The sequence below is a fragment of the Typha angustifolia genome, chromosome 12 (assembly GCF_048772165.1).
Source record: "Typha angustifolia cultivar Huaian chromosome 12, ASM4877216v1, whole genome shotgun sequence".
Lineage (NCBI taxonomy): Eukaryota > Viridiplantae > Streptophyta > Magnoliopsida > Poales > Typhaceae > Typha > Typha angustifolia.
Window position 1 is genome coordinate 1576929 of NC_133250.1, and position 23591 is coordinate 1600519.

The 23591-nt window shown below is 34.6% G+C and overlaps 3 protein-coding genes across 8 annotated transcripts; 2 read left to right on the forward strand and 1 right to left on the reverse strand.

The window, feature by feature from the left end:
* Window positions 1–4666: 4666 nt before the first annotated feature.
* LOC140772684 (zinc-finger homeodomain protein 4-like) lies at window positions 4667–6711 on the forward strand. 6 transcript variants are annotated; one of them, XM_073114870.1, is made up of 3 exons: window positions 4667–5073; window positions 5509–5587; window positions 5682–6711. In XM_073114870.1, the coding sequence occupies exon 3, from the start codon at window positions 5792–5794 to the stop codon at window positions 6452–6454; it is 663 nt and encodes a 220-aa protein (XP_072970971.1). In that variant the 5' UTR covers window positions 4667–5073; window positions 5509–5587; window positions 5682–5791; the 3' UTR covers window positions 6455–6711. The 6 variants fall into 6 exon arrangements, with proteins under 6 accessions (XP_072970971.1, XP_072970972.1, XP_072970970.1 ...); XM_073114871.1 differs by having other exon boundaries at window positions 5714–6711; XM_073114869.1 differs by having other exon boundaries at window positions 4667–5587; window positions 5714–6711.
* Window positions 6712–10127: 3416 nt separating this feature from the next.
* Window positions 10128–20940, forward strand: LOC140772674 (CLP protease regulatory subunit CLPX3, mitochondrial-like). Its single transcript, XM_073114851.1, has 15 exons — window positions 10128–10724; window positions 13161–13222; window positions 13381–13475; window positions 13613–13696; window positions 14951–14997; window positions 17023–17097; window positions 17178–17255; window positions 18293–18349; window positions 18854–18924; window positions 19020–19119; window positions 19233–19337; window positions 19682–19744; window positions 19813–19935; window positions 20114–20267; window positions 20668–20940. Exons 1-15 carry the CDS (start codon window positions 10173–10175, stop codon window positions 20676–20678), a joined length of 1677 nt encoding a protein of 558 aa, XP_072970952.1. The 5' UTR covers window positions 10128–10172; the 3' UTR covers window positions 20679–20940.
* Window positions 20941–21159: 219 nt separating this feature from the next.
* Window positions 21160–23506, reverse strand: LOC140772676 (uncharacterized). Its single transcript, XM_073114854.1, has 2 exons — window positions 23248–23506; window positions 21160–21513 (listed from the first exon to the last, which is right to left on the reverse strand). Exons 1-2 carry the CDS (start codon window positions 23442–23444, stop codon window positions 21306–21308), a joined length of 405 nt encoding a protein of 134 aa, XP_072970955.1. The 5' UTR covers window positions 23445–23506; the 3' UTR covers window positions 21160–21305.
* Window positions 23507–23591: the final 85 nt, after the last annotated feature.

The window sequence follows — 23591 nt, forward strand, 5'->3', positions numbered from 1 at the left end:
TTATGAATTTTAATATGTTTGTCTACTAAATAACTAACATATTTTTATTGCCCTTTTAGTCAAATTAAATCTTAAAGGTAGGAGAATAAGTTTAATTAACATATCTAACAATGAAGTACTGTTCTCTGTAAATATATTTTGTAAATCATACGGTGTAATTAACGGATATTGATAATGTAAGGTACAAATGACAAATATATGAAAAGGGAGGTAAAATGGAAAAAAAAATGAAATGAAAAAAATTTCATATCAACCAAAGAGTTAAAAACTATGAATTTCTTCTCAGGATCAAATAAGATAATGTGACATAGTTAGCGATTACAAATACACTTATAAATTATTTGTTATTATTCATAATTATTTTTAAAATGATTCATTTGACTCTCTCTTATGCATCGCTCTTCATGCTTGATTCGTAAGTTCAATGACTCGAGATTGCGGACCGGTCTTTGTAACCCTGGAGGCAATAGGTGAGAAAATTGAAACTTTCTCGAATGCTTTCTTGCATAGCAACCACTTAGCTTTGATTTTTCTTCACTCCATGCCCCTTGACTACCAAATGTTGTGCTACAGTTCTTATGAATAAAAGATTTTATTTTATCAAATTAGGCAATTAATTTTAAAAAATTAATGGCGGAGTGTTAAATGTAATATTCTTTTCTACTTCGTAGTCAATCACGTAAAGATGAAGCAGCCTCTACGCATGCAGCTGCATGGCAGTTGCTATCATCGATCACCAGTAAATTTGACTAAAAAAGAATTTGTTTATTCTAACAGGTTGATCTTATTATTGTCATCAAACTTATCCTACCTCTTTGAAGACTCTCTTGATTACTTTGTACCTGAAAACAATATTCGAGTCTACATACACTTGATCATACTGCCAGTAGTGGAGTGCTTACTGTACTGCAACTTCTCCTCCACGTCTAAAGAAGAATGATTCCATCAAATCTTCTTGCAGTCTGGTGTGAATTATGAGGAGAAATGGGCAGAATAGTTAAAACCATCTTGGAGAGTAGCCTGGAATAGCAAAAGCTTTGGAAAATTACTGCTCAAGGAATCAGACTGTTCTTTGATTCATTTCAATATGGATGAATAGGAGGCAAGAGGAGTGTGGAGTAGACTAAAATTTATCATAGCTTGGCAGACTTTTTCTTATCTTATTTTTTTTTTCTCTTTTAGTTTAAACAAAGGAGTTTGTCTTCCTAATAAATAAGTTTAATAATCTTCTAAAAAAATGGGCTATAATAAACCTAAACCATATATAATTCTCGGAGAAATATATTACTAAAAAGAAGTCACCATTGTACGTTAGTGGTTTAGTCTTACCAGTTAATAACAGAGATCATACAGTTCATGATTGTCTGTTTCTTAAAAAATAAAAATTAGCCAATATCAAACATATATATTAAGAGTGATAGCTCCGTTGACTAGCTAATTAGCTAATTACTTATAGGGTCATAATCTATTTGTAAAATAAAAAACTAAATACCCATCCTAATAATTATAGAGAATTTGAACTATAACATATTTTATGAGTTAATAAGACTTAACCATTAAGCTATAGCGATGAGCAAGCAAACATTTTCATAATAGTGAATATATTATTATTCATAATATTGATCCAATTCATATCGCATCTTGTTGAATATGTGTGATACGAATATTGCATTTAATTAAATTAGAATTTTTTAAAGGGTATATATATTTATATATTTATATATCTATATATGAGTTAAACTAAGTCTTTAGTTAAATTAAATATTTAACACTTATCTTGTCATATATTTGCCTCAATAAAGAATGCTACCTATCTTTTCTGAGCTGAGAAAAGCTATTTTTTTGCAATGATTTAAGGGGGTTATTTATAGAAAAAAAACCCTTATATTTTAGTAACAACAAATTTGGATGATTGAATATGTTTATTTTTTTTATTAAATAAATATTATTTTTATAATGAAATGCGCACAATTTACATAAGAGATGCATATAGAATCTGCTTTTGTGATTTTAAAAACTAAAAGACTTTTTTGTGCAAATGCCTTTTGATTTAGGATAAACTCTTTCAAATACATATATAATATATTATATGTTTTTTTGTTGTATATAAAAAGAATTAGTAATAAAATATATAGTATAAAATAAAAAATATTTATATATATAGTTAAAAATCTTTCAATAACCTATTTAGGATATCTTTTACAGTGGAGGAAGATATTTTCTCTTAATCACCACTTATAAAGAAAGGCGTGACGTTTTGGTGACGGAAGTCATCAGAATAACTATCGATGTTATGCAATACGACAAAAATTTTAAGAGCAAATTACAGTTCATGCTCTTGTGGTTTCACTCAATTTTAATTTATATTCCTATATCTTGAATTTAAGTATTAAATCTTTGCTCCATACTAAGTTGCAACTATTAAAGTTTATATCATAAACTAACAATACAAATGATTATCAAATCAAATTATATTTATGTGTGGGTATTCAGTATTTTTTACATCTCTGCTAACGTTGGTTGCTACTTAGTCTAAATCACAAGAGAGTAAAATATAATTTAGCCGTATTATTTTTAACCCTCCACAGTGCAATCCAGTTGCCTGAGATAGAGTTGTCTTTCTTTGAGATGTGTGGAGGAACAAGAATAGCATAGTAGAGGGGATAAGGTATCCAACCATCTCCATACAAAACAAGAGATAAAATTGCCTTTTGGCATGGGCTCTATTACCACTGATTGAGATGGGATTGCATTTATTTGGCTAATAAGATATCTTGGTTGGGTTGATGGCCTTGACATGTGTGATCACTGTTCATCAGAACCTAATATTTAATATTTTGTCACAACCTCCTCTCTCTCTCTCTCTCTCTCTCTCTCTCTCTCTCTCTCTCTCTCCCAATCCCTCAAGTTAATTTCTCACCACTTGCTTTCTTATCCTAATCTCTTCTCACACACAAATATTACACCAACTCTCTCTCTCTCTCTCTCTCTCTCTCTCTCTCTCTCCAGATCTCCACAGAAAAAAGCATAAAGTTTTTAATAGCATTTAATGTGTAAAGCCAAGGAAACCTTGTGATTTCATTGAATGGTAGTTGTGAAGTACTTTTCTTTAAATGCTAGGATCTACTAGAACTTGCTCTCATATGTCTCACATCTGTAATGCTTTTTTTTCAAGAGCAATTTACTTAACTATAATAGTTTAGTCAATAATTTGAAAACTATAGTGGATAGCAATCAAAAACTCGATTATAAGTTAATAACTTAGAATTAGGCAGTTGATGTTGGTAAAAAGAAAAAAAGAAAAGAAAAGAAAAGGAGGCAAAAAGAATGTAGAAATCTGGTCAGATGGAATAAAGAAGCAGATCGATAGTGGAGAATAAAGCGATTGAGGATATCCAAGGTGCAGAACAAGATGGAAAAGAAGAGAGTTTAACTTCCCAGAATTGAAGCAAAAGATGGGAGTGATGACAAGCCACTGTTGTAAAGCAAATGCCATGTTGAAGGATTCATGCCCTTTTCCTTTTCTTGAGAAATATTCTTGGATCCCAAAAAACTTATCTTGCTCTAAGAACCATAACATCACATGATAGCTAGAGAACCTTCTTGCAGATCTAGGCAACAGTCAGATGATGGAAAGCTAAAGGATAATGTACCTTAAAGACCATTCTATGTGCACTTTGTATGGGTTACACTTTATTCTCAACAAAGCTGTTCAAACATTTGTTATCCTTGAGCTCATAATAGAATGTGCTAATGAATTTTTTTTGCCCATAAGAAAATATTTGAAATATTAGCTTACCATAAGGAAAAATAATCCACAAACCTAAGAAGTTCGTTGCAAAATTGGAGAGTGTTAGAATATAAAACTTTATCAATTTCTAACAACTTAAGATTCTAAAGTAGTTAATAAGTTTCATTAAATAATAAGTTGTTCAAAAATATTTAAACTATTAGATAACAAACTGGCTATATATTATACATTTAATATGCATGCTCATCACATACCAGACTACATATGGACAGATGAAAGATATGAGTCTATAGCCTTCCATATTGCACAAGAATACGATAATATAACATAAATATTAAATGAGGCATAAATTAGGTCTGAAATTAAAATCTCTAGAAAATTAAGTTCTCGCATGTTAGATAACGAATTGACCTAAAAATTTATAATATCAAGTAATAGATATAAAATAATGAATCAACAATGTATATGATACCTTTTAACATACTCTTGTACATCACTAGCAAGTGCTATCATTAGTAATAGTGACAAGGGAAAAACTCTTCTCCAGTAATAGTAACAACTTTTTAGACTAAAAAGATTAGATTATGTCGGTGTGTCACTATAGTTCGAAAGAAAATATTGGTATTCTTATATTATTTTTTCTTTACTAATTCCCATTCTTCTCTCACACATTTTGACCACCTTTAAGAAATTAACAATTGAATGGCCTTTTTGTTTGAAAAGGGAGTATTCTAAGAAAATAGATGATTGTAGCTTTTAAAATAGTTAATTATTTAATGTATATATATATAAGGCTAAAATACAGATGATGAAAAAATAAGCAAGCTTTTTGGTGATATTTTAGTAGCTAAGTCTGTTCTCTTTTTTTAATTCATGTATGGGCAGAGGGGGACTGAGGAGTAGTCTATTTCTCCCTCTTGTACATCTCTCTCTCTCCCTCTCTCTGACACTACAGTGCTCTCTCTCTTCTCTCTCATTCTCTTTCTTTCTTCATTTATGCAGTAAGCTTCATTTCTGATAGTGCAAGCTAAGCAAACACCCCACACTATTTCCTTCTTATTACACCTCCTAAAATTTGTACTTTTCTCTATCTATTTTCTTCCAAATCTTTGTACCCCTCCTCAGTATTGCTATAAGCCTCCTTCTAAGTGCCTCACAGCCACAAACTTGCAACCATCTCTCTCTCTCTCTCTCTCTCTCTCTCTACCTCTCTCTCTATACCCTTCTTGTTCATAAGGTCCTAATGTCTCTTCTTGCCATGAAATGCAAGATTGCAGGATTCTCAAGACTCTTCTAAAGAGACCTTAATGTGAACAACCACTGTAAGTTATAGATAGGATAAATGTTATATGATTTTCTTGTCATAACACTACACCATACTATGCATATCTTCTAAGAGAGGAGGGGAAAGTTGAGTTAGTTCTTCTTTCTTAAGTTCTCCAGCATTTCCCACTGTTGCATAACCCAAGCTATCTCACAAGATTTGTACTTTGAGAAAATGAAATGAGCATTTGAAATCCAAAGTGAGGTCCATAGGAACTAATCAAGTTGTTGTTGTTGTTTTCGTCCTGGCTAATTATGCAGTTAACCTTCCAAACCCACAAGACAAACTCTTTTTTTTTTTTTTTGATTCTTTTTCCCTAGCAATTAAAGAAGAGATTGAGAGCTGGCCCAGGGACAAGAAAGACTATTGAGTTTATATCGTTACAGCTCTTTCTTTTTTTTTTGTTTGTCTAAATCTATTCATCTTCCTCCAGTTCCAGCCTAATTCTATTGTGTCTGCAAAGACGGAGGCCGAAAGAATCTTGATTAGTGTAATCTTTCAGGCAAAACAAAGTACAATATACAAGTGTTTTTGTTATTATTATATTCCACAGACCCACAGCTGAGCTGAAATTTGCTCACTTTATTTTGTTTTTGTACTCTGGAGAGGTCCCTTGACCTTTTCCTTTTTGTGTCTAGGCCACAAAAGATCAGAAGGAAAGAGAAATAGCACAAAGATAGAGACAGACAGAGGGAGAGAGAAAGAGAGATTAATTAATGGATCTTTCCACTCATGAAGATGAGATGTCAATCCCAATAACCAGCACACATCTTGGTGGTCATGGCCACACAATCACCCATAGCAATCCTTCCTCCAATGCTTATAACTCCAAGAAAGGTGTGGTGGTGAAGTACAAAGAGTGCCTCAAGAACCATGCAGCCTCCATTGGAGGGAATGCCATTGATGGATGTGGTGAGTTCATGCCCAGTGGTGAGGAAGGAACAATAGAAGCCTTCAAGTGCTCTGCTTGCAATTGCCACAGGAATTTCCACAGGAAAGAGATAGAAGGGGAGTCCTCCTCCTCCTCATATGACTACTTCCACCATCTCAGAGGGAGAAAGATGATGGCCCAACACCACATGATCATGCCTCTTGGTGCTCTTCAGATCTCTGAGTCAGATGAGATGGAAGGGGTTGGCGGGTTCATGGCAAGGCCAGCAGCCATGGTGAGGAAGAGGTTCAGGACCAAGTTCACACCAGAGCAGAAGGAGAAGATGCTGGACTTTGCTGAGAGAGTTGGGTGGAGGCTTCAGAAGCAGGAGGAGAGTGTGGTGCAGCAGTTCTGCCAGGAGATTGGGGTGAAGAGGAGGGTGCTCAAGGTTTGGATGCACAACAACAAGCATAGCTTGGCAAATAAGAGCTCTCTCCTGCATGAATGACCACTAATTTCCCCTCCACTTCCTCTCTTTGACTCCCTCTTCCATTACATGTTAGTTTGTTGTCTTCTATGGTTATTAACTATCTCTTGTGTTACTCTTGGTATCTGATTTCTTTGTTGTTCCTCCAGTGCTAATTAAAGTAATGTAGGCCATCTCAGGCAGTCATGAGTTAGTCTGAGCCTGTTGATTTGCAGTGTCAATTCTGATGTATTTGACATCTAATTTGGTGAAAGAGAAATGGATCTCTTATAATTAAATTCTACTGTTCTCTTTAGTTATGGGGTTAATTATCTACATCAAGCTAAAAATGTTCAGGTTATTTACATAAAAGTGCTTACTGTACTTATCATTACCTTTTACTAGTTGTTCTACTATGGTTGCAGTGAAATATAAATCTTAACAATGTCTGGACAACTTACTGAATTTAAATGTGATTAAGTGGCAAGTTACTGAGAAATTCTACCATATTGCTATGAACAAAAGTAGAGATTGAGCATCATTCATAGCTTTTGTTTCGCCAGAACTTTCAGCGAAAAAGCTGCACTCTAAGAAAATGCTTAAGCAATTTTCAGTATTATGTTTACTAGATTTGTTACATTTAATTACTGTAAATACACACAAGTAACAATAGATGAGATCGAGCGCTGAGATTTGAGAGTTTTCGATCATCAAATAGCATGATAGTATTGTATGACAGACATATTTCGACAAAGGAGGCGAACATTAACTCGAGAACTTGGTATCCTATTGAAGAACAATATTTCCTTTCAGTTATAAGATCCAACCTAGGCTATCTATATGGTGATTTTGAGATCTAAAAGATGTGCTAATAACAACAAAGAAAAGACAAATGCAAAGGATTGATCCATCCTTCTCACCCTTTGTTAGAAGTTCTATTTACCACAAAAAACATTTGCATGAAATATTCAGAGCAAGGAAAAAGGTTATGGAGATGTAGGTGCAGAGCAGAGCCTGCAAAAGGCTATAGAAATGCTCCATGGCCATGAGTAATAATGTGATCTACTGGGCCTTGTCTCTCTAGCAACAAAAGTTACCATTTCTGTTCTACAAAATGTTTATAATTTCTATCAAGGTTGTAAAAAGGTTCATGGCTTTCTTTCCCTTTTGAAGGAAAAGCCATGCTTGGTGTACTTGCTGGCATTGCAAGCTTGCGAGCATGCAGTGCAGGAATCACTGTTGCAGGGAAAATGTGGAAGCAGAGCAGCCAACCACCAATCGATATTTGCTATCCTTGGCAGGTTAATAATTTCATGAGACATTTCTATTATATTCCTCATCCTTTTGGAGAAGTTATGGGGTTATAGTTATTATAAGCTACTTCTCCATATTCTTGTATGTTTGTATATATTTTTCCTATGATATTGCACTTTTAAGATCTTCAATTATTTTTCTTTTCTTTTTGCTCGATTAATGTTAACGATTAGATTATAAGCTCTTAACAGAGGATACGGTGATGACCGCAAAGTAGTATATGCAGGAATTACAATATAACATTAGGATGTGTTGCACAAGGTGGGAAGCAAACCAAAAACAAGAACAAATAGAATAGCAAATAAGAAATGTGCATCCAAAATGCTAGAAGTAGAGAAACACTAATTACCTAAAAAAATCACAAATAAGAACATTAAACTCAAGTAAAATACAAAGAAAAGAGAGTGAGAAATAAAATTTACGTGATTTAGTGAATAAAAATGAGATGCTTCAATCCACTAATAGAGATGCAAATGCTATTTTTTTTTTTTCTAAGATTCAATCTTTAGAGATACTCTCTTAAAACTCTCTTGCTTGATGCTCTAAAACCGAAGATAAAGGTATTTATAGATAAGAGGGAAGCCAATATAGTAAGTTTAGGGAGTTAATCTAAATCATTCTTGGAATGGATCAAACACTTGTCTTATTCATATAAACTTCTCATCTACTCTTCACTCTACTCTACTCCTTCCCATAATTCTTGTGAGTTTTCACCCTTTACCTCATCTCTACAAAACCTCCCTTAATCCTTATGAATTTCTTGTAAATCTACTTTATCACTCTGTTTCATTTTCATATATTTGTTATTGTCTTCAGAACTTTTCAACAATACAATGAGGAGTACTAGTGTTCGGAGTGAAGTTGAATATAAGGCTTAATGAAACATCCCGAACCTACCATCTGTCTCTTATGTGAGTTTGCCCTCGCACACGGTTCACGTAAAGGCTAGGGAGCCTAGCAACATGCTATTAATACGGAATAAGACCAAAATAATATAAACAAAAAAGAGACTCATAGGCCACAGTAAATCCATTAATAATACAATAATATGAGTAGGGTTCTCAAATATAAAAGTATTGCCAAAAAGAAAAATACAACAAGAGGAAAAATATTAATCATTCATAAAATGTTACAACATGAGAAAGTGAAGAAAGAATAAGTCTAATGCCCTAATAAGTAAAATTGCTATCAAGCTTCCACCACGATGGCAATTAATCTACATCATATATTAATTATGAATATCTAATGCTCGCCAAAGGACACTATCATTAACAAAATAATATAGACATAAATATATTTAATATGGAGAATGTATAAATATCTAAATAATTGATCATCATAACAAAAAAAAGAGAGTCATGCACATAATATACTTGGTTAGCACAGTTCAACTCGGCATATGCTAATCCTATCCACCATATCCACTTAACATGCATGATACCTAGCCTACCAGCCATCATTCATACTCATCCAGCATAAACTTTCCCAAGGGAGGATAGATACTAGAAATAGGATTGTCTACCCCTCACCTGACAAATAACATAACAATTATCTGTCATTGTAAATTAAAGACCTCAGTCGTATGCCCATAATTATGAGTTAGCATCGCAATATCTATTCGAGTCCTCGTTTTAATATCATCATATTATATTTGTGAAATTTATAAGTCATAACTCAAGGATGTCCTCACTCTACGTCATTGAGTACCGCTAAGTCTACATCATCTTACCATTCGATTTCTAACTTAAATACCCTAAAGGGTTTGACTCTAGTTAGTCGACAATATAATCGTTCATCGCTCAGCGAATGACATGCCTAATTATTTAAGATCCACAAACTGATATCTCAAGTATGAACCCTACTATATATTAATATAATATAGTTTTCTCACCTCTTATTTTAACTGGAGAGGTGTTAGATACTATCAAGACGTAGAGATCACCATCTTTATAGTAATGCACATGTGCCGATGATATGATATTATACAACACAAATAAACATAATAGAAAGAATTAAAAAATAGATAACTACTAATCACTTAAGATACAACAATTCAAAATGCCAAACTCAAGCAAACCACACAAAAATAGAAGTGATAAATGAGATTTACATAGTTCGATAATGTACCTATATATATTCATGAAAGATGTAAGGCTTCAGTCCACTAATTGCTGATTGAGATACAAATACAAGTTGTTCAAATCTCTAATTTCTCTCAAATATAATATAACTACTCTCTACCTTACTTATGTCTTAAAACTCAACATAAAGATATTTTAGGGAGTGATTGAATGGTGATATACGAAAATAAAAAAGGAAAAAAGAATTCCAGTAATTTGTACATGATAAAATTACCCCCTTAATTAATCAGTCCACACTCTACCCTATATTTACTTTCACCCTCAAATCCTCTCCCTCTCTCTCACTCTCACTCCCTCCTCTCTCAATGTCGGGAATTCTCCGCTGGAAGAGGATACGCAATCTGCTACGCCTCTCCCCGTGGTCGTCATCCGCCTCCTCTGCTCTCCTCCACCGCCAGCAGCGACACAGATGTGATAGGAGCGGCTCCGACGAGCTCCTCCCGCGCCGCATCCGCGCTGAGCCCCATTGCCCGCGCTGCTCCAAGCACACTGCCGTTCTCTTCTCCCACCGCCGACCGCCTCCACTGCTCACCGCTGCCGACGAGAAAGGGTACAGGGTTCTCAACTTTTGCCCTAACTGCAAGACCTCCTACCACTTCGCTCCCCACGAGCTCGCCCCTCTCCAGGGCTCTTTTGTGGAAATTGGAGAAGAGGAGGATAAGGGAAAGGCCAAGGGATTCTCCTCTTCATTTGAGGCGGAAGGGTTGCCGCTATATAGAGAGGGTTCGGGTGGTGGGAGTGGAATTGGAGGGAAGGAAGGGTGGGGCGCGTCGAAGTTGAGGAAGGGTTTGCCGACGCCCAAGGAGATCTGCCAGGGGCTCGATAAGTACGTGATTGGTCAGGAGAAAGCTAAAAAGGTGCCATTTTATCGTTTCTTTGCGGTGTAATTGTCGAACTCTGGTTACTTGAAAATGTTATTGTTATTAGAAATGGCAATAAAGCATGTAGCTCTTCAAGAAATAAGTAGTTCTAATTGTTACTAGGTGCATGATTACTTTTTTACCCAAATATATGGGCTTCAATGCTAATGTGCAAACTTTATTAGAATTAAAACTATAGATGGTGAGCTAGGGGAGGCAAACGATTAGGTGATTCAAATGTAAAGAAAATTAGGTGATAGTAAACAGAATTGAAATAATATGTGAATCCATGTGCAATAAAGTTATCAGGATGCGTCTATGTGGCGATATTGTTTACTCAATTCTAACTCAGCGCCATTCTTTGTAGTTAGACCAGGTATGAAGCAGGACAGAAGCTTAAGTACCATAATCTGGTCTTTCTAACGTGGTCATTGTGGTGGCCTTGCCTTCTTTATCTTTCACTGTTTTGCAAGATAATTTTCTTGTAAATGCCATGTAACATGTCGCACTATTCTTATAGATGTATTTTTGCTTCTAGTTTTCACTACCTGGCAAACTGTCATTTAACCTACTCCTCTGGGGTTATATTTGATCTCTGGATTCTCTGCTAGTTCTTGATGTAAGAGCCATCATTGGTCTTCCCAATCGTGTTTTTTTTTTTAAGAACAGTCCGTAGACTAGATAGTTTCATTCAAACGCAAGTTGCTGCTTACATCCATGGGCGGTTTGGCCCAGATTTTACAAGGTGTGGTAGGATCAGTCAAAGTCCCAGTTGTGTTTTTGCTTCTGCTGATTGGAAGCAATCACTTCCTGATACCTCTTGAAATAACACTCCTGCCAATTTATTCATACTATTTGCTAATTGTGCTTGAACTGTTTTATTTGCACATCCAATTAATATTGAGTTAATCTTCTGAAATATGATTAACTCAGTTGATAGCTTATTGAGGATCTCATATTCAATAAAAACTGAAATTATTCTCTCTTTTATTTCAAATATTTTTTAGGATAAAAATTACAATTTACCAGTATGTTTGTAAGATTTTTTTTTTTTCTGTATAGAGGAAAAAAGCTAGTTCAGAACTATTATAATGTTGGAAGTACAGCACCAACACAAACTGTGATGACAAACTGTTATCACAAAAAAAAAAAAGAAAAAAAAAAGAACAGAAATATCAACTACTAGGAATTCTAATTGAGACTTGAGACTTGATCTTGAATTTAATTTTTCTACGGTGTTGCAAGATTTGCTGTAGCACATCAGACCAGCTGTTGAACTTGGAAGAGTAGGATTGTCATCAACTTGCTCTTGTTCATATCCAGTTTCATCTTATGCAGCTTGAAATCAAATAGCACGTCAGTATGAGTCGGTAGAAAAAAAAGGTTACATAAAAATCAGAAAATCTTGTTCATTTAGTCAGAAAAGCTGGTAATTAGCAGTTCATTTTGATGATATATAACTATATATTTCTGGACTTAATATTTTGTTTAGACTTTGGTGCTTGACTATTTTGATGTCTCATGGGTTGCATATTCAGTGCTTGTTTTTCCTTTGTATATACAGTTATAGGGTTTTAGATGTGTTGAGGTTGTCCTCATGTCTGAAACCTCTGCTGTGTCTGAAGTGAGATTGACTCAACAGCCAAATCAAAGCAGAGTCATAAAGAGGATGATTTTTTAGAAAGTTGAGAACTAATGTATAGAGTTCAGTATAGTAAAACTGCAATAAGAGAGGATTTACATCTTTCCTTGAGTACTCTTACTTGCACGTGTGAGACACATTTCAAAATCAAGTAGTCAGAACAAATCAAACATGGAAAGTCTGAACAAGAAGACCCACTGATATGGCCTTAAAGGTTAAAACAATAAATACGTATTATACTCCTTTATCCCTGTAATCTGTATTAATCTTGCTTATTGTTATGATTTAGGTTATCTAGAAATATTCCAAAGAAGGCATAATTAAGGTCAATATGAAGTTTTGGTAGTTTGAACTTTGAAGTGTCTAGGAGTGATATCAAGTGTTCTAAATTGTTTCAGATATCTAAGAATCCGTCATGAGAAAGAATTTCATTTTTGGTTGTCTGGTTAACACTGTTATCATACTTATATAATATAATGTTATTGGAGATATTTTGTGATAGTGGTTTTTATCTTTATCTCAAATGTTACGATAGAGCCCTTGATTTGTCTTATTCTGATTTTTTTACGAGTATGGGGCTAGCATCATAAGCCCAAATTTTTAAGATGGCTGCTCCATAAAAGTGAGAAAACAATTGTGCAATTAATGGCTTGCATTTTTGTCTAAAGTGGAAATGGATTTGTGGAGAGTTGAAAATAGATTGTGTGGATAGTTGAATAAGATGCAAGGGAGCCTTTCTTTATATTCTGCTTATCATCATATTTTTTATTCCTCAATATTCCACACTGCAGGTGCTATCCGTGGCAGTATACAACCACTACAAAAGAATTTATGATGCAGAGTTTCAAGAAGGGTTAGTCCTCGTGGAACCTTCCTACACATTTAATTTTTGTGCTCTAAATATTCTTTTGACTGACTATTTCTATTTAATAATGTCTTCCTCTGTGTTTACTGAATATGAAACTCAACTTTCATTGTTTGTTGAACTAAGTAAGGTGAAACTATATGTAGGACTGGAGCTGATTGTGGAAATGTTAAGGCTGAAGATGATGATGGTGTGGAACTAGATAAAAGCAATGTACTTTTAATGGGTCCTACTGGCTCGGGTATATTGCTTTTTTTATTATTGTTTTAATAGGGTTGGTAAACAGGAGGACTTATCTATACATGGAAGTTTCATGCAAAATAACTGGACTTTTTTGTTCATTGGTGTACCTACTTGATTGGTTTCTTCTAAGGACAGGGAAGACGTTACTTGCAAAGACATTAGCTCGATTTGTCAATGTGCCATTTGTAGTTGCAGATGCAACAACACTGACACAGGCAAGTCTGTGACTCTGTTCTAAGCTTTTAGGTCCAGATGTTATGTAGTAAATGCAAAATTTCCTAGACTCTTGTGAATTTAGTTCATATTTTTTTGCCAATCAAAACTTTTTTATTTGATTTTCCTTTTATAAGATATTTATAATTTACATAAAAGTCACAGATATCTTTGTGCTTAGTTTTATATCTCATTATGATATGTGAATGCTGTGTTTTTAGGACAGCAGCACAATCATATCTTAATTTGTATTTGAACTTTTGATTTGGTAGGAAAAAGAAACAGCTCAGCAGGATATAGACGAACAATTAATTCACTTATATTTAGATTTTGTAGCATTGTAAGAAAGTCCACAAATAAAAGCTATTATCATGGAAGTGTTATTACATCTTCATTATTGGGCGATTGAGTAAATTCAAATACCAAGAAGATAAGAACCTAGAATAAATTGATTTCTAAGTTGAAAGGCTCTACAAGAATCGATCTTGTTACAGTTAGACATGTTTATAGCTTAGCATCCAGAAAAGTAAGATCTTGTTTATGTGAAATTAATAAAAAAGTGAAGAGTTTTTCTAGTGCCAATACATATTCTTTTATCATTAAAAATTTTACAATTTATCCAAGAAGTTCTTATTTCTAACTTTCTATGAGACTCCATTATTGATAGATCCTTAAGAAAACATTGGGCTCATTGCTCAAAATTCCAATCCTTAATTGATTCTAAAAGTATAAAGCTGAATATTCCAAAATGACTAAGGTGTCCAACAACAATGTGTGACATGGAGACATGCAAGGGCAATTGATTTTCCTATAAGATTGTGTTTCTACATAATACTGCCTGAAAGGTTACAAAATGAAACTCAAGATCTTTAATTGCTCGCAGTGATCATATGCATGTGTTTTCATTTGTTTCTGCTACTCAAACTTTTTTCAGCTCTTTGTTGGTCTGCCCATTTGCTGCAATAAAGAAATCTCAAAATTTTCAGATCTAAAAAATAAATGTTTAATCATCATACCTTTGTGCCACTGTAACTAGTCTTCCGGATCTGAACTTCCTTGACTTTTCCTTAGATAATGGATGACTTCTTTAATTGAAATCTGTTGAGCTCTTGGTAGCTATTTAGCAGTTAGAAAAGATTAGAGTAGATATACTTTGATGAGTAGAAAATCCAAGATCCATTAACTTATGGTTAGTGCTTACTTGTCTATTTTCTTTTTCTCAATATTGAAGCTGAAAGTTGACAGTATCCTTGCAGGCAGGCTATGTTGGAGAGGATGTGGAGTCAATATTATATAAGTTGCTTACGGTATGGTTCAGGACTTTGATATATTTAACATTTGGTGAATATGATTATTGAAGGCATATTCTGGAGGCATGAGATTGTAAAATGTGTACTTACTTACTGTGGAAGATGATGTTACAACTTTTAAGTATGATTTTGTGCCACAATATGCTTGCGAAAGAACAATATGGAGAATATATGAAATTATTAACAAATATATTCATATATAGTTGATATGTTACATAAATATTCTAGTCCTCCTATCTGACCAGAATTGGTATGGATGGTAGTGTAAGTTTTCTGATTTAGAAATCGTTAAGTGATAGCATCATTCTTGAAATGAATTTCTCTTTGCTAATGAAATTCTCCTTTAATCTTTCTCTGATCTTAACCGTGATAGGAGGTTATCTACTTATAATTTGCATGCTTTGTTTCGAATTGCCTATTTCCTATCAGTGCACTATAATTTGCTCTGTTTGTTGCACTTTTTTCTTTAATGATCTAGGACCATTTCTTACCTTTTAATTGTGAGCATATGCTTCTGATGTCTAAAATAAGATTTCGAAACTCGGTATCAGTATCGAGATCGAGATCAGTCACTAAAAAAATAATATGTATCGGTTGTATCAGCTGTATCATGTCGTATCAGTTATGTGGGGTCACCCATATCGGATTGAACTATTTTTAATCATGTAAAAATTCTAAATATTACTTAAAAATGCAGAAATTTTTTTAAAATTTAGAAAAGTATTAATAAAAAATATAAAATAAAAATTAGTTACATATGAAACTTAAAATCTAAAGAAAAAAACTCACTCAAAACTATTATAAATTTTGGCTTGAATTTGGCAAATTTTTATGCTCGTAAATTGTTACTGTAGAATAATAGTGAAGAGAGAGCTCTCTCTTTACTGTTGATTTGCAGCAATAAGAGAAAAGGAGTTAAAAAGTGGGTGAGAAAGATGGAGAAGAGAAATGAGGAAAAAAAAAATTTTAGTTGAGTTCATTAAAATGCGGAATAATCAGAGGGCACACTAGATCAGCTACCGGATGAGCTCAGCGAAGGATGAGAAGTGGGAGGAAAGTGTATGTGAGAGATAGAGGGTAAAAACTAAAAATTGAAAATAAGACAGCTAAGGACATTAATTACTAATGTCTCATATGTTAGATACATTTTAGATTTGAACTAAATCCTAAAAAAAGTTATTTTAGCCGATTCAGCCGAAACTAACCAATCCCAGATTACTTTCGGGTCAGAATCAGCCAATCTAACTTGGGATTGGCCGATTTCGTGAACCATGGTCTAAAAGTGGTGAATATGTTCGATCAGCAAAAAATTGTAATTATTTTTTGAATACTGCCATGCTTACAAACGTTCTACAAAAAGTGATGACATGGAATCTTGTTAACTTTTGTGGGTAAGGCTTTATTATTTATTTTTACAGAAAATATCTTGCTTGGTTCCCTTTCAGTAGGATTTATAGTTTGAAAGATCCTCCAATTTTAAGTGTGAAGAATAAGTTATCGTGGTGCTTTATTTTGACTGAATGCTGCTTTGAGAGAGTTCTTTCTTTCCTGAAACATTTTTTAGAAGAAATTCATTACAGGTCAAAGCACTAAGTTAATTTGACCTTAACAACACTGATCAGTTGGTTCCTCTATGTTTCATTCTGATATAAGATCATTTGAGTCCACATAGTGGCTAAAAGCAAGTGGGCCTTATGACAAAAAATTGCTTTTGTCTTCTTGATATTGCATTGCCATTGGTTTTAGATCCATCTCATTGTGCCTTGGTTTAAAAGATTATGATTAAATTGAAGTACTGAAGTTTACACAGAATCACATTCAACACCACTCCATTCCTGCCTGGCTCTGTTTCTCCTCGTATGCTTGTTTATTCTAAAAACATCCCTGTTCCAATGTTTCCTGGTTTTAATTCTAGGAATTTTATATTAGCTGACTAATCTTACTATATTGCCTTCTCTTTGGTCTATTAGCTCCAGACATTAAGTCATTAACTTCTATATTTCTACCTGTGACAAATATTAGGTTGCGGAATTTAATGTTGAAGCAGCTCAACATGGAATAGTGTACATTGATGAAGTTGATAAGATCACGAAGAAGGTCCAAGATAATTAGGCCATCATATGGAAGATGCACATTCTCGTCAGTAAAAGAGTGTTTATATGTATGCTTATGTGCAGGCTGAGAACCATAACATCAGCAGAGATGTATCTGGAGAAGGTGTTCAACAAGCATTATTGAAAATGCTAGAAGGAACTGTAAGTGATACATCATAATTTTTATTTATTTGATTTAGTCATCACTTTCTCTTTTGGCGTGCTAAAATTCATTTCAATACTGAATATCCCATCAGTTTTCTTTTTCATGATCTTAATTATTTTACTTCCTATTCATTAGAAGCAACTATTCAGTGACTATTGCTAGTGCAAATAAAGAGTGCCCATTACCCAACATTAAAGTAAGATCTTAATTATTTTATTGCCAACAACATTAAATGTACGGATCCAGAAGTTGATATGGGAATCTACAGAAATGTAACTAAGTGACTGTTCAAGGATGCGTCAAACTCTAACTCACATGATCTTATATAAAACGTTGTTAGTGGCCGCAAGCTTTTTATAAACTTGAGGAAGGCCTATCCAGCTAGGATATTATCAGGTTCCATGAGATCTTCTGAGTTGTAATTGGAGTTGACATTTAGAGTGCATGGGTGCACTTAGCTACTTTTTATCATAGTATATTTTGAATTTTGGATATTGCACAGAATAAAGAGGATGTTTTGGGAATAGAAAGCTGTATCACCTTTTGACTCACTTTCTAGTGTGTACGTGACAAATTTATTATGCATTTATCAAGTGAGTTATGGGTTCTGCAACAGTAATGCAAACAATAACGTGGAGTTATTGTCAGGAAATTCATTTTCATGGCCCTGATGATCAAATTCTACTTTTATATTACTTTTGTATAACTCACCTCACTTAAAATGTATTTTCTTGAACCTCTTCTGATGTCTGTATTAAATATCTTGTGTGTAGGTGCTTTCTCAAAATCTAAACATACTTGAAGTCAGAAGCTATCTTTGTATTGTCCCATACTTGAAACTAGAACTGCATTAAAAGGCACACTATTTACTTATTTAGAATTCTTATTTTCTTATGATGAATAAGCTTCATGGTATGATTTCCATGTTTAGAATTCTTCTCTCTTAGCTAATCTTTCCTTGTCTCTAAAGGAGTCGAGGTTTTGAATCATGAGTTTCGGATTGAAATTGTATTATCGCTATTTATATGTGCAGATAGTTAACGTACCAGAGAAGGGAGCCAGGAAGTACCCCCGGGGTGACAATATACAGGTGGTAAAATATAACATATTTTATAAAATCGTATGCTATGGAAGTTCCTTAGCTCCTATCATATGGTAAAAGAGAAGAAATAGATGGTATCGTCTCCTTGCTGCTCAGTGGCAACACTCCTTGGTCTCATCCCTCCAACATTTTCACTAGGCTTTGGTGGATATTCGTTTTTCATGATTATGGAATGGTTGTATGTAGTTTCTAAAATAAATCTCACAATATTGATTTGAGTTAGACAGAGAGCCAAAGGAGTTTTTAGCTTAAAAAGATTTTCCTCTAAAATAGATTCTGCCTGAATGAGTGGTTAAGCAACTTTTTCTATAGTGTTGACTGTAATATACTAATATTGCTTTGGGATATACACAATTGCCTTTTACCTTGCTGACTTTGTTACATGACTTGCAAGTCATTTTTTGTTTAACATATCTTCTCAGTATATGCTAGTATGCTAGTACTTGTTTTTCTTTCTTTGTATTCATTTGATTGGTGCTTGTTGACACGTAGATTGATACAAAGGATATTCTTTTTGTTTGTGGTGGTGCTTTTGTTGATTTGGAGAAAACAATTTCAGAAAGGTAGCATCGTTTAAACTTTTCTAGCAATTTCCTTTGATTAATTACTCTTAACGTGCAGTTTGAAGGTGGTCTGATTATTTTTCAGTTTGAAACAGACGGCATGATTCTTCAATTGGTTTCGGGGCACAAGTACGTGCAAACATGAGAACTGGTGGCTTAACAAATGCTGTAGTGGCATCGTCCCTGTTGGAATCTGTAAGCATTAACAATGAATACATTGCCTGATGATATTCTTTTGGAAACATATTTGAATAGATTTATGTAAATTACAGTTTCCATTTTGCTGCTACTAAGTGCTTGTTTTGCAGGTCGAGGGTAGCGACCTTATAGCATATGGCCTTATTCCAGAATTTATTGGACGCTTTCCTATTCTTGTTAGTTTGTCAGCACTAAATGAGGACGAACTGGTTCAGGTATAGAACCTGATTTGTACTTGCTCTTCTATTATGACTGTTGTAATCGCTTGTTTTCTTAATTGTAACTTACACACACTGCTATTTTTGTTATTTGATTATTTATTTTCCTTTGGTTTTCAGTTTTGATAGTCATTTTCCTTCTATATGCAAAATTAATTTTTGCTAATTGCTATCATCAGCTAAGTTGGGCTTCAGATTAGCTCACTGAGTTCCAAGTTTTTTTCATAAGCAAATCTTCGATGATTTTTATTGAGTGACTAATTGATTTTTGTAATCAAATTCTTTACAAATCAACGATTCATGGATTTTGTAGAATTGACAAAGTCAGATGTTCTTTTTAGGTCTTGATGGAGCCAAAGAATGCTCTTGGCAAACAATACAAGAAATTATTCAGCATGAACAATGTGAGTTGGCTTGTTTTCTGTATGTTTTTGTCAAGAAAACATTGCTAATTCACATCACTATCTTTCAGGCAAAGCTACATTTTACAGATACTGCACTTAGGCTGATTGCGGAAAAAGCAATGGCCAAAAACACTGGTGCACGAGGTTTAAGAGCTATTCTAGAAAATATTCTCTCTGAAGCCATGTATGAGGTATATTTCTTGATATTTTCTAAGATTTTCTTTTTCCTCTTTAGAATTTAGTACATTTAAGTTGTGAACTGCACTGATGAGATTATTACTCAAAGAAAGTCTCTTCACGTTGTTAAATGCTGTAACATAGTTCTGCTCTTACTTATTCGAGTTTTAAATGACATTGTATATCTTCCAGATTCCAGATGTAAAGGCAAGAGACGATCAGATACATGTAGTCGTAGATGAAGAGGCTGTTGGCTCAGTTGACAGACCAGGTTGTGGGGCAAAGATTCTTTGTCATGATGGAGCTTTGGAGCTACCTATCCAAAGTGAAGATCAAGGATCCTATGGTATGTATTAGTTTTCTTAGGAAGTTACTAAAGACCCATGGTATGAGTACACGTATGAAGTTCAATAGAGCTGGAGGAATTGCTCGCAGATCAATATCCTCTTAAGCATAAGATTTCTGAGAATTACCTAAATACTGACCCTCAGATACTTAATAAACTATCATTCTTTTCAAAATATTTCAATTTAAATATCCATTAGCTTTCCTGCCTTGGAAAGTTGCCACTACGCATATCTCAAGGCTCAAGTAGCCTGATTCCTGAGCTATGTTATATATATATATTTCCCCGTAGATCGAATAGCTGGTGTTATCTCATTTATGGCAGTGTAACCTCTAACAGTGATCACTAGATTCTGCTTTAAATCTTTTACAGCAATTAACTCCTTGAAAAAACTTTGCAGGCAATGCTTGAGGTATCAAGAAGGGTGAGTCGGGAAGAAATGCTGAGATATCTTTGAAGAGCCAGGGTCATGTAAATTCGGCCACTCGACGAGGGCAGATCACGAGCTGAACCTATAACTACTTAAATGCAATGAATGCCAAGTTCTACCACGCAATGTGTATGGAAATTCCCAATGCTATTTTCCTATCACTCCATCTATGTATCTTTGATGTTTGTACATATATGTAATCACTATCCTTGTAAATAGTGAGGTGTCATGCCAGTTTGTTCAGCATAAATTGATGCAGTAGCATTTGGTCGAAGTTCAGCTGATGTAGATTACAGAGCAGCAGTTTCAACAAGGCTGTTTTAATCTTTCATATACACAATATTTTAGGATTTAAGATGGAATATATCAAGGTTCTGCATTCTAGCCCAAAAACAACAGGGAGGTGTTGTTTCAACTGCACTTATATACTGCAATGGTGGACCAAATGTAGCATGCGTGATCTAACGCAAACTTAGCATAGAAGTTCTTAGTAATTAAGTATAGAAGTTCGAAAACCATTGCAGTATACAGTCAAGACCCACGACAGCTGGTTCTACATCAATAATCATATTAGCAAAGTGGTCTATCTTTGAGCTAAGAACTAAAGACTATTCAAAGTTGTAGTGCTTGTCCACAGCTATGGAGACCTCCCAGGTGCAGCTCATGCCTTTGGGAAATTCCACCAAATCACCTGCTCCAATTTCGACAAATTCGTCTCCGTGACCGTCAGGGAAGACCTTCACCTTGCCTTCCAGGAGGTAGCAAGTTTCTTTTGCGGTGTATGTCCATGGGAATTTGCTTGGAGGACATCCCCACCTAGCATCAGAGAACATCAGAAATTCCAACACCATCCCACTAAATCATATTGATACTTAGGCAACATGAGAACATCATGCTATAGCTCAGGTTGCACATACAGAACCGTTAATTAAGAAACTTTGGAAAGAATAATGCTTCAAAATAAATGAAAGAATATAAACAATGACTAAAGGTGGATTACCAAATAATAAGGTTCAGATCTACAAACAGATTTACCCAATCAACACCATTTTTAACTGCTATAATGTCACTATCAGTGATTTGCACTATATAAATTTTTAAATATGAATGGGTCACTAGATAAGATATAAGAAATGGGTGTATCGGAAACAAGTTAGGAATAAATTGTAAGTTGCATTAGAATGGTTCAAGGTGGTTTGCACATGTACAGGGGAGACAACAGGATGCCCCAGTAAGTGATTTTAGCCAAGTATGAAGTGCCCTGAGAGGAAGAACTCGAAATGATGTAGGACAAAATAATAACAGGGAAACTTTATGCATTCTGGAGAGTGAATTCATGCATTACTCTCAATGTGGGAACATCATGTGGCCCAACTTGCAAATGGTTGAAAAATTATTATTCTTTCGAACTTCTTCTAACATTTTATAATTAATCATAATCGGAACACAACGTTCCCAGGTTGAGCGAAGCATACTAAGTGAAACCTCTAGGGTGCATTCAACATTCTCCTAATAAGGAAAATGCACTGTAGCACATTAAATAGAGCTGAATGTAAGACAAGTATCCATTTAACTGACCCCAAATAGTTGGACCAGCATGTTGTTGTTGGCTTGAAATTCCTCTAGTTCTGAAAAGTTAAGCTTTTCCCTAACTGCATGAAACACATGCATTTGACTATTGGATTGTACATACTGTGTATTTGCATTTCACTATCTAATATGGTTTCATATTAGAATAAACAAATGAATTATAGACCATCTAGAATACATCTAAAGTGACGGAAGTCGAATTTTCACTACACTACTACTCATTAGAAAGATCAAGTAAGCACCCCAATCTTCCAATAAAACTACAACTCTCATTCCCTTCTGCAACTCATAAACTTGAAGAACATCTCATGGCTTATTACTTATATTGGAATGTGTTGTAGGATACAATTGTCTTTCTAGGTTCTCTAAATAAAAGATAGTGTTTGCCATCACCAACTAATTAATTAACTCTTCATCATTTCATAATACATCTTCTCAAGTAGATAATAAAGTAAAGAAGAAACTAGGTAGAAAATCTACCCACTGTCCATCAACTACTTGATAGTTAGTCCAACTTAGACATATAAAATGAGATAACCAGATGATTTAACTGAATAATTTCCTGAACTCTGTCCAGACTGTGTCATCAGATCTTCTATAGCTTGATCAAACTTAGCCAAAAGGCACCATCCAACCTAGAAGCTAAGAAAACACCTTAATTGATACGCATACCATGAGCAATGGTGCTCAGAGCAAGTCAAAACTATTAGAAGAGAAGAATCAGACTAACCGTCACAGATTACTATCGCAAATTTTCATGGTCAAACCTTTCTACCAGAAGGAAGATGGGAAGAAAAGAAGTCCTCTTTTAGATGATCCTCCAAAATACTACAAGGAAACCAACAAACAAAGACACATTTCCCCCTAAAATTGCTCCTCAAACAACAAATTACTCCTTCTCTTGGGCATCCCTCGACGCACTCAAAAGCTTCAAAGAGTAAAGAAACCCTAAAAACTTACTTGGGCCACTGCCTCACCCCGAGCTCGGCGAGCTTGGACTCGGGTGGGTTCTTCTCGACCTTGACGCCGAGCTTCTCCGTCACCATCGTTTCGGCTCTTATCGCCAGAGAACTCGACCTCCTCGGCCTAACGGAGAGAGACGACGGCGGAGAGACGCGGAAGAGTGGAAGCGAAGAAGTCAGCAATCCGCTCGCCATCCGCCCTCCTCCTAAAGAGGCTTCCAGAAGAACGATTTATGATTATTCTTTTCTTTTCTCTCTTTTCTTTTTCTGCTGTTCTAAATAATTCTAAATATTGCTAATAATTCTTCTTTATTTTCTTTGTGAAGATGTTTTGATTTTTGA

Coding starts and splice junctions, on each gene's coding strand:
- LOC140772684 (XM_073114869.1), top strand. CDS start 5,792: ATGGATCTTTCCACTCATGAAGATGAGATGTCAATCCCAATAACCAGC.
- LOC140772674 (XM_073114851.1), top strand. CDS start 10,173: ATGTCGGGAATTCTCCGCTGGAAGAGGATACGCAATCTGCTACGCCTC. Junction 18,350..18,853: donor CCCGGGGTGACAATATACAG/GTGGTAAAATAT, acceptor GTTGACACGTAG/ATTGATACAAAGGATATTCT. Junction 19,936..20,113: donor TCTCTGAAGCCATGTATGAG/GTATATTTCTTG, acceptor TATATCTTCCAG/ATTCCAGATGTAAAGGCAAG.
- LOC140772676 (XM_073114854.1), bottom strand. CDS start 23,444: ATGGCGAGCGGATTGCTGACTTCTTCGCTTCCACTCTTCCGCGTCTCT. Junction 21,514..23,247: donor GGGGTGAGGCAGTGGCCCAA/GTAAGTTTTTAG, acceptor CTCTGATGCTAG/GTGGGGATGTCCTCCAAGCA.